At 37.9% G+C, this 16,146-nt stretch overlaps 1 protein-coding gene across 2 annotated transcripts in view; it reads right to left on the bottom strand.

Annotated features, from left to right (window-relative positions):
• The window catches only part of LOC116463692 (prolyl 4-hydroxylase subunit alpha-1), a 93,289-nt gene that overhangs the window by 36,462 nt on the left and 40,681 nt on the right, over positions 1–16,146 (bottom strand). The window contains exons 6-9 of one of the 2 annotated variants that reach the window (XM_032146910.2): positions 9,608–9,847; positions 7,320–7,516; positions 3,179–3,355; positions 1,237–1,307 (exon numbers count right to left, since the gene is read on the bottom strand). In XM_032146910.2, coding sequence (XP_032002801.1) covers positions 1,237–1,307; positions 3,179–3,355; positions 7,320–7,516; positions 9,608–9,847 — 685 coding nt within the window. Of the gene's footprint in view, positions 1–148; positions 220–1,236; positions 1,308–3,178; positions 3,356–7,319; positions 7,517–9,607; positions 9,848–16,146 lie in introns of both variants that reach the window. The other variant, XM_032146909.2, reaches the window with a different exon arrangement.

Below are 16,146 nucleotides of genomic sequence, written 5' to 3'. Positions count from 1 at the left end.
CATCATGAAAACTCCAGCACAGATACTATCAACTGTCTATGCCTAACCACCTAGGTCTTAGAAACTATATCATGAGTTTTCAGAAAATTAGATTCCCAAGAAAGAAATGGTCCAAATATGACTAAAGTTCTCTCCATTATTCCCTTACCTCTTAGATACTCTGTACTGTGCTGTGGTCAATTTTCCAGTCTCAGGGTCATGTACTGTAGCTCGGCTCAGCTACAAAAAAAGAGAAAGGACAAGGACTTACTCCAGTAGCAGGCAATTTTGGGCTTTTTGTTTTTTGTTTTGCCAAGCCACAGGTGATTGGAAGGGTTCAGATTGGTCTGGATGGTGGGTAATGGTCTCAAATCCACAAAAACATTTAGAAAGGTGGCAGTAAGAACAGCCACTTCCAAATCAAGAGAAAATGAGTTGACAGATTTTTGTTGTAGATTTATTGTCCTTTCACTTTTTTTAAAAAAAAATCATTTGAAGCTGTATGTAAATGATTTATAGCACTGGGTTTCACAGAAACTTTCTCAGATCTAGAAGTTATTTAAATATTTTGAAAAAAATAGTAGACTCCTTAAATTCATTTTTTAAACCTCTCACTGAGATAAAACTTTTTAAATCTCTCTAGCAAAGTAAAAGGCAACTAAGTTTACAACTAATTTTTGGAAGACTGAGCTCAGAAGCATAACTCTGTTCTTCCTACTGCCAACTTTTGAGTCAGCGAATTTTTTTAAATAAAAAACTCAAACAGGAGGAATACAGATTATTACATAATAACAATAGTATTTTACAAGATGTATGAACAAATGCCAACATAGTCACCATGAAGGAGGATGTGAATCACCGCAGCATTTATGAATATGAGAAAACTGCATAGGTGAAGACTACTACTCCCAGATTCAGGAGGCTGCTGCTTTATTTCCCCCTTTGGCAACAAAAGGGAAAAAGAAAACAAGTATCAGGCTGCTTCCTGGATATTTGACACCTGATCTGAAGAAAGATAAAAAGCATATTAATTCCCTAAAAATAACATACCAATTAAAGATTAAAAACAGAACTTCTGGTGAAGGAGAAAGACCTGTGAAACACAAAGCAGTTTATCCATGCATTATCCTGTTCATATACAGGGTGGTGACTTGAACTGGTGACTGAAAATGACCTACTTCCCTTAAATGAATAATTCCTGTAAGATGTATAAAACACTCATTAGAGGACAAAATATGCAGCATACACATCTCTTACCTTTTGCTAATTCTGTAATGTACCGTCTCCAAGTCTCCTGTTATTGGGTTTGAAATGGTGGCTCGCCTCAGCTGTGAAGCCAACCATCAAAATAGTTGCATTACAAGACAAAAAACTGAATCACATTTACCCAACCAGTCAGAATTCCAGGGTTTTTACAAAGGAGGCTAAAAAGAGAAAATAACTCCATACACTTCCAGTCACCTTGTGCTGAGCCGTGAAAGCCAGTTAGTTTTTTAGGTTTTTGGGGTTTTTTTTTCAATTTTTTGTTTGTTTTGCATAGATGGAGGACATACAAACAAGAGATTGGAAATTAAATTTCTTTCAATGGTGAAAGGACATGACAGTGAGAAAAAGAGACATATCTAAAATGTGAAGTCTAATTTACAGTTAAAAGAATGGCCATCTGGGGGTGGAGAGAGAAGGGGAAAAAAAAAGAATGCCTATTTGCAATTAATGATCCATTACAAAACCTTTAATTTTTTTTAGTGATGGAACTGTTTGCACAGGTTAATGTTTAAAATTCATTTTGAGGTCAATCTTTTGTCCCTTCAAGATATCCACTCATTAACATACACAGTGAAATAATATTGGATTGAGAACAAAGGCAGAGGAAAAGAGCTCATAAATGTTAAAAACAGTAAGAGGTGACGGCCTAGATAATAATTTCAATTTTTTTTTAATGGAAGGATGATTCTGAAGTTGTGAGAGCATGAAATTTTATTGCCATTAAATTTATTGATCAAAAACAATACAAATTGAGGAATCTCCAGAATATAACTTGATCTCCAAGTTGAAATGAATTAATTACCTTGGATGGCACCAATAATACATATTAATGTTAGACCAGTGTTTTGCATTTATAATGTAATCTTTGGCCAAAAACAAAAACAAACAAAAAAAAACACCACCAATTTGGAGAAGCAGAAAAACTCTAAAAGAAATTCTAACTTCATTTTGTAGTATAGATATCCAGATAATTCAAACCTTTGATATCATAAGGGTCAACAAACTATGGCCACAGACCAAATTCAGCCTGCTGCCTGTCACTGGAAATAAAATTTTACTGTAATATAGCCACACTCTTTCATTTACATATTTTCTTCAGCTGCTTTTGCACTGTAATGGCAGAACTAAATAGTCATGACAGAGATCATATGGCCTCCAAAGCCTAAAAAATATCTAATATTGACCTTTATGGAAAAAATCTGCCAACTCCTGTGTAGTAAGACAGCAAAGCATGCCTAGAATTTATTCAACAATCTCTTTATGAAAGTGATGGCAGCTTGTATTTTACTATCAAGAAGACCAAATATGTTTTAAGAACAAGCTGATGGGAGAAAAGGCAAGAGCATAAAGGGTAGTCTTTTCCACATTCTCACTAAAGAGTTTTTATGCTCAACACTAAGCTTATAGATTTGGTTTACATTAGATTCTTTTTAAGAGAAATTATGTGGGTTAAAGTCAGAAAACTATCACCATTTCAAATTAACATAATGCTTGTGCCCAATTATATCTTTTTATAATAGTAACAATGTGCCTAAAAGGGAATAAAAATACTTCCATGGTATTCTTTCCATAAAAATACAGAAGTGAAAAAGCTGGCTTTGAGTAGCCTCTGAGATTAAAAGACTCCAAAATATAGAGAAAAGTTCATCAGGAAGACAGCGAAACACAAATTTGTTAATGGTGAATAAGAATCTCATCAATAATTTTCATAATTCAGTGCTTAAAACCCAGTTGAAGGGTACGTTACTTGTGTTGATAACAAATGGAAAAACTGGCATAAACACAGCATCATTAGTAACTCCATTATGCTGAGGCAAAATATCTTTAAAAAATCTGTGGTGTTATTAGTATATCAATTATCCTGTTTTTTTACAAAGAAAAATTGATACAAAGGTACAGTAAATTGAGGAGAAAGAAAGAAAACATTATTTACCCTTGGTTTTGCTAGGTCTTTGACGATTTCAATTTCCGCATCAGAAATAATATCATGGAAGCGAATAATACGAGGCTTGTCCCATTCATCCTCCTGTTTAGCTGGAGCCAGAATGAATTTAGGATTACGGTTTCCATCATGGTAGCGGCAAAAGAGTTTTTTCTGTCTCCGAGGGGTCTAAACATAAAGTTAAGAATATGATGAATATATTAGAGTAATAATACTTTTAATATCTATTCCTATGCAGGTAAGAGACAATAATCATGCTTGCATATACAGAGTATCTCTGGAAAAATATACAAAAGAAGCAGTATTCTGCAAATATTTTGCCTCAAACAGGATGTTCAGAATTTTAAATACAGTATTAATGATTATTTTCTGGGTGAGAGAGGCAAGGCCTTAAATAAGGAAAAAGGTAGTGTATCTCTTCTAACCCTTCACTCATCAAAATAAAGTTCAAATGTTTAAATACGAAAAAAATGCCATGTTTATGAAAATATTAAATGAATGCCTGGCATTGCTCTAAATGGCACAAAGTAACTGGAAAGCACCCAGAGACAAAAAGTTTCTAGAAGAAAAAAAAAAACTAGGTTTTCCTAAATACCTCACAGTTAAATGCTTGTGGCAAAAAAAAAAAAAAAAAAGGAATTTTTTAAGGGCAAAATAAAAAATGGATAGCTCTGAAAAAGAAAAATAAATTATTAAACAAAGATCCCAGACGCTTTTATTAGGCGGTATAAAAATAGAGCAGTCAACAAAACAAATTCCCTTCAATCATCTATGTATTATTATTAATAAGTTATTTTGTTGCCTACTTCTCTTAATTAAACAAGTATGTCAGGCCTGGCATGGTGGATCATGCCTATAACCCCAGCACTTTGGGATGCTGAGGTAGGAGGATCACTTGAGCCCAAGGAGACCAAGACCAGCCTAGGTCACACAGCGAAATCTCATCTCTACAAAAAATTTAAAAAATTAGCCAGACATGAGGGCACTTGCCTGTAGTCCCACATACTTGAGGGGCTGAAATGGGAGGATTGCTTAAGCCCAGGAGGTAGAGGTTGCAGTGGGCCATGATCATGCCACTACACTCCAGCCTGGGTGACAGAGCAAGATGCTGTCTCAAAAAAACAAAACAAAACAAAAACAAGTATGTCACATAAGCAGGAATAGGAGTAGTCTGTTTCAATTATTATACTAATAATATACTAAAACAAATAATGATTCATGTTTATTCTCCATGCACTTTACCTAGAGTCAAATCCAAGGCTTTAATTTTTAGTAAGTCTTTTATATAATGATGAGATGAATGTAGCTATTCTGAGAAAAAGAATTTTTTGTTTTTGTTTTTGTTTAGACAAAGTCTTGCTCTGTCACCCAGGCTGGATTGCAATGCCTTGATCTCGGCTTACTGCAGCCTCCACCTCTTGGGTTCAAGCAATTCTCCTGCCTCAGCCTCCCAAGTAGCTGAGATTACAAGCCCCTGCCACCATGCTTGGCTAACTTTTTGTATTTTTAGTAGAGATGGGGTTTCACCATGTTGGCCAGGCTGGTCTTGAACTCCTGACCTCAAGTGATCTGCCCGCCTTGGCATCACGAAGTGCTGAGATTACAGGCATCAGCCATCGTGCCTGGCAAGAATGTTCTTTTGATCTTAGGTAAAGTTCAGTATGTGTTACATTAACAAACTGGGAAATTAGCAGATTCTTGTTTTATATCTACAGTTTTATTTTGTTCCTTAAGAGTTATTAAGAGCAATAAAAATTTCTGCTTACTGCAGAAATTTGAACACTAGATATTTGATATTACAAAACTTGTGAATTTTTAAGTGATAATGGTATTGTAGTTATTTTGAATTTGTATCTTCAAAAGATACATACTAAAATATTTAGCAATGAAACAGAAAAGAAAACGTTTAATGAGGGGATGGGCGTGGTGGCTCACACCCGTAATCCCAGCACTTTGGGAGGCCGAGGCAGGTGGATCACGAGGTCAGGAGATCGAGGCCATCCTGGCTAACAAGGTGAAACCCTATCTCTACTAAAAATACGAAAAATTAGCTGGACGTGGTGGCAGGCGCCTGTAGTCCCAGCTACTCAGGAGGCTGAGGCAGGAGAATGGCATGAACCCGGGGGGCAGAGCTTGCAGTGAGCCGAGATGGCACCACTGCACTCTAGCCTGGGCAACAGAGCAAGACTCCATCTCAGAAAAAAAAAAGAAAGAGAAGAAAATATTTAATGAGTCTAACAGTGTCACTATCTTTGTATTTACTCGTTAGCTCAAGCATGTCCTCCTAGGACTCCATGAACCTATTGAAAGTGTCAACATAGGTATTGTATACTTTGCTGTTAGTGATTAAGCTGCCAACAGTCATCAAAATCAAAATGCAAAGCCCTGCTTGAGTTTACCAGTAGTAAAGAAAATGTTAAACACTTTTCAAATGTTTACACTTAAAAGTACTTACTCCAAAAATTCACTAACTCCTTCTATGCAAGCCTGCGTTCAGCTGAAAACTAATACCACATGAAATTCCTTTTCAAAAGGTTCCATAATCAATTAAATTGAGAAAGAATGTATATCATATCACAATGCATATTATCATAAAAAGGTTCTGAGAAGTCTTGAGGCTAAACAAAAACCTATGTTCAACTTTGTTTAACAAATGTTCCCCAGACTTTGTTCTTTTTTGCTTTTGGCCTAATATCTATTAACATCTATAGAACTGGAATTCTGAGTTATAAATACATATACAATAAAGTAATATTTATAGATACATTTTAAAGAAACATTAAAGACAAAATCTGTTAAAAACTTTCTGCATTTTCAGTATTAAACAGACTAAAGCATTTCACTAAGCAATCTTGTCAAGATTAACTAGGAGCAAAACTACAAGGGATTATTGTATAGATGAATCTGTTGTATCTCATAAGATGCACAGAGTAGTGTTATCTCTAAGTCTGCTGAACAGATGGGTGTGGTGGCTCACGCCTATAATCCCAGCACTTTGGGAGGCCAAGGCGGAAGGATCACCTGAGGTCAGGAGTTTGAGACCAGCCTGGCCAACATAACAAAACCCCATCTTCACTAAAAATACAAAAAAGTTAGCCAGGCATGGTGGCGAATGCCTGTAGTCCCAGCTACTCGGGAGGCTGAAGCACGAGAATTGCTTGAACCCAGGAGGCAGAGGTTGCAGTGAGCCAAGACTGCACTACTGCATTCCAGGCTGGGTGATAGGGTGGATTTCTGTCTCAAAAAAAAAAAAATACTGCTGAAATATCTCTTGCATTAAATATAAGAAAAACTATCACTTCCTTTAAACTTACTTGATCCTTCACCCTGGAAGGATCAAATGAAAAAGGTAATATTGCCACAAACATATGTAATAGTATATGATTTGCAAGCTTTATTTTAAAGCTATTTTACTAATAATTGGAACATATTAAATGTGGCACCCACAGAGAGATAATGGTATACTGTAATTTTTTTTTAGAAGTTTTTTTAGGCCAGGCACAGTGGCTCACGCCTGTAATCCCACTACTTTGGGAGACCAAAGCAGGTGGATCACAAGGTCAGGAGTTTGAGACCAGCCTGGCCAACATGGTGAAACCCCATCTCTACTAAAAATACAAAAATTAGCCAGGTGTGGTGGCGGGCACCTGTAATCCCAGCTACTCAGGAGGCTGAGGCAGGTGAATCGCTTGAACCCAAGAGGCGGAATTTGCAGTGAGCCGAGATCGCACCACTGCACTCTAGCCTGGGCGGCAGGGTGAGATCCGTCTCAAAACAAACAAACAAAAAAAAGGTTTTTAGAGACAGGGTCTTATTCTGTAGCCCTGGCTGGAGTGCAGTGGTGTAATCATAACTCACTGTACCCCTGAACTCCTGGATTCAAGTGATCCTCCCACCTCAGACTCCTGAGTAATGAAGACTACAAGTGTACACCAGCATGCCCAGCTCATTTTTAAATTTTTTTGTAATGGGGTCTATGTTGCCTAAGCTGACATACTGTTAATATTTTAATGCAGTCATTCTGATTTTTATCACATAGGCTTAAATATAAAATAACTGATTCTCTCCAGAACTGTGTACAAACACATACACACACACATTCACATACACACAATTGGCTTTTCCACTTTACCATTTTGATACCCTCCCCACGGCACAGCATTTCGTACTTCTGTCTCTCTGGCAGGTAATCCACAGCAACCCCTTTTTTCTTTGGTGTAGTTTTCTGATCAGATTGGTCATCTGAAGCAGACTTATTGACATCTTTTTCTTTAGCCATTATATACTCAAAATATTTTAAGTTACCATTAGCTCTCTGATGTTCAGGATCTATTAGAAGAGAAACAAAGCATGTCCATGGGTAAGTTCACACTTGTTCAAGCATCAGAATACAGTAATATAAAAATAGGAGACATTATAATTTATCTTCCAAACCAGGTTGCTTTTGTGAGTGAAAGGAGGCACTAATAAAAATTATTATACCAAAATAATAGGTATAAGTTACTACTGCCCCCAAGTAAATCAGGACATACAGTCACTTATATAAAAACAGTTCTGGGCCAGGCCTGGTGGCTCACGCCTATAATCCCAGCATTTTGGGAGACTGAGGTGGGTGGATTACCTGAGGTCAGGAGTTCAAGACCAGCCTGACCAACATAGTGAAACTTCGTCTCTACTAAAAATACAAAATTAGCTGGGCGTGGTGATGGGTGCCTGTAATCCCAGCTACTCAGGAGGCTGAGGCAGGAGAATCACTTGAACCCGGGAGGTGGGGGTTGCAGTGAGCCGAGATCATGCCATTGCACTCCAGCCTGGGCAAAAAGAGTGAAACTCTGTCTCAAAAAAGACAGCTCTGGAGACAGAAACAGCCATTTATTTAAAGGTGGCAACTGGTGCTTTTACTTTGAGAATTTACTAATCAGCTAAAGGAACTAAGTTCAATTTGATGTCAAATGAATTTTAAAATCTTACTCATCCTACTTATTTTAAGAAATGAAAAAGATTTTTCCAAGACTGAAAAACAATCACATGAGGAAGACAGGGGATAAGCAATTCAAAAGCAACCTTTACCACAGATACATTATAAATGTAGCCTACTTCTAAGGGCTGAGTGAAGTTCAGTCCCAAATTTCTAAGTAAGAAGGAAAAGGGAAACTAAAGATATAATTTTCAAATAAGCTGGAATCCACTAACTGCCTCAGAATTGCTAGTCATAATTTTGAACTACCTTTTAGTAGAAGAAAAGAAGACTAAGCTGCCCATCTGAGAGGAAAAAAAAAAAAACTAAAGAACCACACACACATAAAAATAAAAAGGCAGAAGAATATATAGAGACTTCACTTGTGACAGTAACTGTTTAGGATACCTAGGCTTAGATTGTAAAATATTTCTTGTCCTTCAGAAACTGCTCACAATAAATGTTATGATATCCAATATTAACCTAATGTTGTAAAAGCAAAGGAAAAGTGTGTGCAGGGAAGAGGAGTATACACTAAAAGGAAACAAATGTGTAGGTGTCTTTGAGTGACGGCTTATAGATGACTCTTCTGTATCTTTTTCTGTTTTAATAAATTTTCTATAATGAGTACAAAGCATATTTTAAATCAAGAGGAAATACCACTGGAAAATACTGAAAGGAAAAAAGATTATTTGAACCAATATCTTGATTTATTATCACCCAACTAAGAAATAACCCAATTATCTAAAGTTCATTTTCAGCAGATCAATCCTTTTGAGCTGTTTGATTCTAACATGCACATATTTTCCTATTTTGTAAAAATAATTTTTAAAGTTTTAAAGCTTCATTATATACCAGAGGCCACCTAAACTTATTATCATACAAATTCTGGACTCCATCTCCAGAGATTACAATTTAGTAGATCTAAGGTAGAGATCAAGAAATTTTCATTTCTAACAAATATCCAAGTAATTCTGATGCATGTGATGCTTGGGCCATACTTGAAGAAACACTACATCTCTGTTCAAAGTACTACTGATAAAATTCTCCTAAGGTATATTTTTTCAACATTTGAATATGATAAATATATTTTCAGCCCATCTATTTTACATCACTTTATTTTAAAATATGAAATGCAATAAAACATCCTTCAAAGGAAACTGATTAAAATGGCAACATGGTAAACAAACATTTTTGACTGAGTTAGTTACGTTAGCTTCAATTTTGAAATTCCTGGAGAATATAGAACAGAGGAACACAACCAATGTTGTAGGACTATTAGGTGAGAAAAATCAGCCATCATTTACTTTGAGAATAAAGAAGATAGCGTATATTTAACAAGTAAAGCTCCTGACTTCTAACAAGTAAGAAAATACCATATATAAATGAGGGAAAGACAGAAAAATAGAGAATATATATCCCTCAATATAACTATAACCTTAAATTAGGCCCAGATAACATACCTAGTTCAAGAAGCTTCTTTGTGAGCAAAAGTGCCTTATCCAGGTCTCCCTGCTGATATACTGCATAGCTCAAATAATCTAGAACAGAGACTTTATCTATGGTAGAAATCTCGCCTTCATCCAGTTGCCTTAGGGCTTGTTCCATCCACAGTTCTGTATGGTAATAATCTGCTTCTGTATAGGCCACTTTGCCCAACTCAAAGCAGTCCTCAGCTGTTAGAAAAGATTTGTGTTTCACTCCTATGAAAAGAAAATACAGAGAACTTTAGGAATCTTAACACTACTGTGTATTTATTTAGGACTACACAGCTTTCAAAATGCTGTCTCACTTCTATTGGAAGTTCACAATAATCCTCTGGATAAGCAAAAATTACCCTAATTTTATAGACAAAGGAACAATCTATAATATAATGTAGACAAACAAGAATCACACAGCTGGTAATAGGGGACACAGAACCTAGAGAACCCAAGACTGAAATTATCAGCCATCATACCAAAATGAAACATCCATTAAGTTGAAATATACTATTTCCTAACAGTAGGAATTACCATATGAGATACACCTTTTTTTTTTTTTTTTTTTGAGACAGAGTCTTGCTCTGTTGCCCAGGCTGGAATGCAATGGCACAATCTCAGCTCACCACAACCTCCGCCTCCCAGGTTCAAGTGATTCTCCTGTCTCAGCCTTCTGAGTAGCTGGGATTACAGGCATATGCCACCATGCCCAGCTAATTTTGTATTTTTAGTAGAGATGGAGTTTCTCTATGTTGATCAGGCTGGTCTCAAACTCCTGATTTCAGGTGATCCACCCGCCTTGGCCTCCCAAAGTTCTGGGATTACAGGCATAAGCCACCACGCACGGCCACCATATGAAATATATCTATCTCACTCCTAACCAATGATCTGGGCAAGAGATGAATGTACAGGAGTAGAGATAAATATGTCAACTGGATTCTTTCTTTTAAACAGCATTAATACGTCATTTAAATACCATAAATTCACTCATTGAAAGATTCCAGTAGTTCTTAGTATATTTACAGAGTAGAGCAACCATCACCACAATCTAATTTTAGAAAATTTTCTTTTTTTTTTTATTTTTTAAATGGTTTTTATTTTTGAACAAACTACATGTTTAAAAACTTTTAAAAACATATGTATTTGCCCTGGGGAACCGTCGCCGTCGCCGCATCTCCTCAGTAGGCTCAGTTTATTTTCCCCTTTTGCTTTTCTGTTGTTTTTTTTTCCTTCATTTTAATCAAAACTACCCCCCACCGTCCCGCCCCTGCTTTCCTAACCTTGCTGCTTTCACAGGGTGGGAAACAAAATTCGAGGGAAATTCCCTGGAAATATGAGGGAAATCTCTGCCTTGCACCACCAGAGGGGCATAAATTTGATAAGTTCTAACCTCTTCTTGCCCTTAAGGGTCTTTACCTCCCTCACCGACTAAGATTTGGTCATGTTGCGTATAACTTAACGACAAAAATGGAAATATTGGCCGTGCGTGGTGGCTCACGCCTGTAATCCCAGCACTTTGGGAGGCCGAGGCGGGCGGATCACGAAGTTAGGAGTTCGAGACCAGCCTGGCCAACATGGTGAAAACCCGCCTCCACAAAAAAAATACAAAAATTAGCCAGGCGTGGTGGCGGGCGCCTGTAGTCCCAGCTACTCGGGAGGCTGAGGCAGGAGAATCGCTTGACGGGAAGTGGAGGTTGCAGTGAGCCGAGATCGTGCCTTTGCACTCCAGCGTGGAAGACAGTGAGACTCCGTCTCAAAAAAAATGAAAAATTAGCCGGGCGTGGTGGCGGGCACCTGTAATCCCAGCTACTTGGGGGGCTGAGGCAGGAGAATCAATTGAACCCAGGAGGCGGAGGCTGCAGTGGGCCAGGATCGCACCACTGCACTCCAGCACGGAAGACCAGCGAGACTCCATCTCAAAAAAAAGAAAAAGAAAAAAAGGAAATGTTAAGTTTCATGTGTTCTGGGAAAAATAAATCTAGTAGACTAGCTCGGGGAGTCTTCAGGTTTTCCTATGAATATCTTGGATTACTTAGACAAAATTGGAGTTTATGTGATCAAAATGCCTTGTGAAGGCCTTTTGCTGAGTTTTGGGGGGAAAGATTGTCATGGTTTGCTTTTTACTTAAGCTAGGCTACTCAGGAGATGTCTCAAGTTATGAACAAGAGATCCGCTAGTACTTTGTTTTGTTTTTTTTTCATCAAAACTTGTGTGGTTCCTAATTAATTTTAGTTGCTCCCATGTTTGCTAATTCTAAATAACAGCATTTGTTAAACTTGTAAGGTAAATCTGTTAAATAGAGAAAGTAAATTTAGATAAACTGATAGGCTAGATAAGGTTTACTCTAAGACGTGAAAGATCTGAACTTAATTTCCTTTACTAAAGGTAGGAAGAGATATGACTTTATTCAAATAGTTGATACGTTTCATTATCTTTACAACTGGTATAAAGAAAAAAGAGACACATTGATACGTAATTTACTTACTCTAAGGGGTGAAGATCTGAATCGAGTAAGTTTCCTTTATTCTTAGAGATATAAAAGGCTGTGACTTTATTCAAGTACTTGATTGACCTTGTTATATCATCTGGTATGAAGTGTGAAAGATATGAATCTAACAACTTTCCTTATTTCTTAGAGATAGAGAAATATCTAAAAACACTCTTTAAAATATTAAAGTTTTGTTCTATTTTGTTACATCAAAAGTGAACAATATACTTTTGTTATTTGAGACTTGTTAATATCCTTGAATTTTCCAAAAGAATATAAAGTGAAATGATTTACAGTCAACAACTTACGAAAATTTTAATTTTAATCTTTACTTTCTGTAATTCAGTGAGATTAATTTTGGAAAGTCTTTCTACATTCCAACTGCTCTAAGAACATTTTCATCACTCCAAAAAGAAACCCTGTAACCATTAACGGTCACTACCCATTAACTTCCCCACCCTGCCCCAGCCCTAGACAACCACTAATCTACTTTCTGTCTCTACAAATTTGCCTATTCTGGACATAATGCTACTGTGAACATGTGTGTGTAAGTTTCTATGTGAACATGTTTTCATTTCTTGAGTATATACATATGAGTGGAACTGACTGGTCCTATAGCAACTCTATGCTTAATGTTTTGAGGAACTGCCAAACTGTTTTCCAAAGTGGCTACAACATTTTACATTCCCACCAACAAGGTATGAAATTCCAATTTCTCCACATCCTTGCTAATGCTTGTTATTGTCCTTTTTTATTGTAGACATTCTGGTGAGTATGATGAGGCATTTCATTGTGGTTTTGATTTGCATTTCCCTGTTGACTAATGATGTTGAGCCTATTATCGTGTGCTTATGTAAATTTGTGTATCTTCTTTGGAAAAAATACCTTTTCAAAGCTTTTGCCCATTTAAAAAATTTGGTGGCTAGGCATGGTGGTTTCACACCTGTAATCCAGTGTTTGGGAGGCCAAGGAAGGAGAACTGCTTAAGGCCAGGAGTTTGAGACGAACCTGGACAACGTAATGAGACCCTCATATCTAACAAAAAAAAATTTTAGAAATTAGCCAGACATTGTGGTGCATACCTGTAGTCCTGGCTAGCTGGGAGGCTAAGGCAAGAAGACGGCTTAAGCCCAAGAGTTCAAGGTTACAGTGAGCTATGACTGCACCACTGCTTGCACTCTGTTAGAGTTCTTTATTGAGACAGAGTCTCACTCTGTCACCCAGGCTGGAGTGCAGTGGCACGATCTCAGCTCACTGTAATCTCCGTCTCCCAAGTTCAAGCGATTCTCCTGCCTCAGCCTCCCAAGTAGCTGGGATTACAGGCGTGTGCTACCATGCTGGCTAATTTTTGTATTTTTAGTAAAGACGGGGTTTCACCATGTTGGCCAGGCTGGTCTTGAACTCCTGACCTCACGTGATCCACCCGCTTCAGCCTCCCAAACTGCTGGGATTACAGGTGTGAGCCACTGTGGGTACCTGGCTCAGCTACATGATTTTAAAATATTTTTCCCATTCTATGTGTTGTCTTTTCACTCTCTTGATGGTGCACTTTTGAAACTGTGATGGAGTCCAACTTATTAATCTTTTAGCACTTGTGCTTTTGGTGTTATTATGTCAACTCGCTTCTGCAGTGAAACTTCTATTTTAAGAAAAGGAGGTATCTGATAGTTCACATGAGATAAAATATAAATAGAAAACACTTCAGAAAATAGTCTCATTCATCACTGAAGAAATTAAAACCACCACAAACAAAAATATTTTAAAATAATGGCCTAGATTTATTGAGGTCTTACTATCTGCCAAGTTATTTGTCACTTATTTAATCCTCAAAGCCATCTTATTACAGATGAGGAACTAAAATAAAGGTTAACTAATATGCCCAAGGTCACATGTTTAAAAGTAAGAAATGGAATCTCTTCGATACACCTCCAGAAGTTTGTGCTCCTGATGTTATAACATTAAATGGCAAAACCTAATAGTGGGAGGAAGCAGCAATGTAAATGGGTAACTTTGCTTTTAAGAAATTCAGCAATATGAGAAAAGAAGAATTTAAACTCCATGACTTAATACTACTATTTTTCAGTTATTTCATTGAGATTTTGTACTAGGGGTTGGGGACCTTCCTGTATAAAAGATTTTTGTGGCTGAACCATATTATAGCTACAAACCGTTATAAGCTAAAAGCGAGGAAATAAGGAAATATATAGGCAGATATATCAATTTAATGGAATAGCACTTTTCATTAAGAGAGATAATTTCAATGCTATAGAGAAAATTATAATAAATTTAAAAATAGAAAATATGAACAAATAAGATACCCTAGGCCAGGCGCAGTGGCTCACGCCTGCAATCCCAGCACTTTGGGAGGCCAAGGCAGGCGGATCACCTGAGGTCAGAAATTCGAGACCAGCCTGGCCAACGTGGTGAAACCCTGTCTCTACTAAAAATATAAAAATCAGCCAGGCATGGTGGCGGGTGCCTGTAATCCCAGCTACTCAGGAGGCTGAGGCAGGAGAATCACTTGAACCTGAGAGGCAGAGGTTGCAGTGAGCCAAGATCACGCCACTGCACTCCAGCCTGGGCAACAAGAGTGAAACTCCATCTAAAAAAAAAAAAATACCCTAACAAAGAGCACGCATATTGGAATAGGAAAAACAAAAGACCTTCCAAAAATCATAAATATAATCAACGACAGTTGAAAACTCATTAGGCTGGTTAAAATGTAGATTAATGCCAGGTGCGGTGGCTCATGCCTGTAATCCCAGCACTTTGGGAGGCTGAGGCAGGCGGATCACGAGGTCAGGAAATCGAGACCATCCTGGCTAACACGGTGAAACCCCATCTCTACTAAAAATACAAAAACTTAGCCGGGCGTGGTGGCGGATGTCTGTAGTCCCAGCTACTCAGGAGGCTGAGGCAGGAGAATGGCGTGAACCCAGCAGACAGAGCTTGCAGTGAGCCAAGATCATGCCACTGCACTCCAGCCTAAGTGCCAGAGCAAGACACTGTCTCAAAAAAAAAAAAAAAAAAAAAAATGTAGATTAAACACAACTAAAAAGAAAATAATAAATCCAGGAGAGAGAGCTAATAAATTATCATGGCATAAACTACCCAGAATGCAGCAGAGAGAGATAAAAACATGAAATGCTAGTTAAAACACAAAGACAAGGCTGGGCGCAGTGGCTCACGCCTGTAATCCCAACACTTTGGGAGGCCGAGGCAGGCAGATCACAAGGTCAGGAGATCGAGACCATCCTGGCTAACATGGTGAAACCCCATCTCTACTAAAAATACAAAAAATTAGCCAGGCATGGTGGTGGGCGCTTGTAGTCCCAGCTACTTGGGAGGCTGAGGCAGGAGAATGGCATGAACCTGGGAGGTGGAGCTTGCAGTGAGCCAAGATCATGCCACTGCACTCCAGCCTGGGCGACGGAGCGAGATTCCATCTCTTAAAAAAAACAAAAACAAAAACAAAACACACACAAAGACAAAAAAACTAAAGTCTAAGTATGTCTACTTGGAATTCTAGTAGAGAAAAGAAAGAATATAGATAAAATAGTGCTTAAAGAGATAATGGTAGAAAAATTTCCAAAATTAAAATGCATGGAAGTTCAGATTCAGGAAACAAAGAATTCCAAGCCAAACAAAGCACATTTGAGGGCTTCTCAAGAATGTGTTTCAAGGAGGAAAATTCCAAAAGGAAAGTCTGAGGTACAATAAAGAATGATGAACAATGAAAATGGTATACATAAATGCCAGTCTAAATTTTAAAAAAGGGCTGGGCACAGTGGCTCACACCGGTAATTTGAGCACTTTGGGAGGCAGGCGGACTACCTGAGCTCAGGAGTTCGAGACCAGCCTGGGCAACATGGCGAAAGGCCGTCTTTACTAAAAATACAAAAAATTAGCCAGGCGTGGTAGCACACGCCTGTAATCCCAACTACTGGGGAGGCTGAGGCACGAGAATCGCTTGAACCCGGGAGGCGAGGTTGCAGTGGGCCAAGATTGCACCACTGCACTCCAGTCTGGGTGACAG

Source organism: Hylobates moloch, unplaced genomic scaffold, assembly GCF_009828535.3.
Source record: "Hylobates moloch isolate HMO894 unplaced genomic scaffold, HMol_V3 SCAFFOLD_53, whole genome shotgun sequence".
In the NCBI taxonomy this organism is placed as follows: Eukaryota; Metazoa; Chordata; class Mammalia; order Primates; family Hylobatidae; genus Hylobates; species Hylobates moloch.
This window is presented reverse-complemented; position numbering and strand designations above follow the sequence as displayed.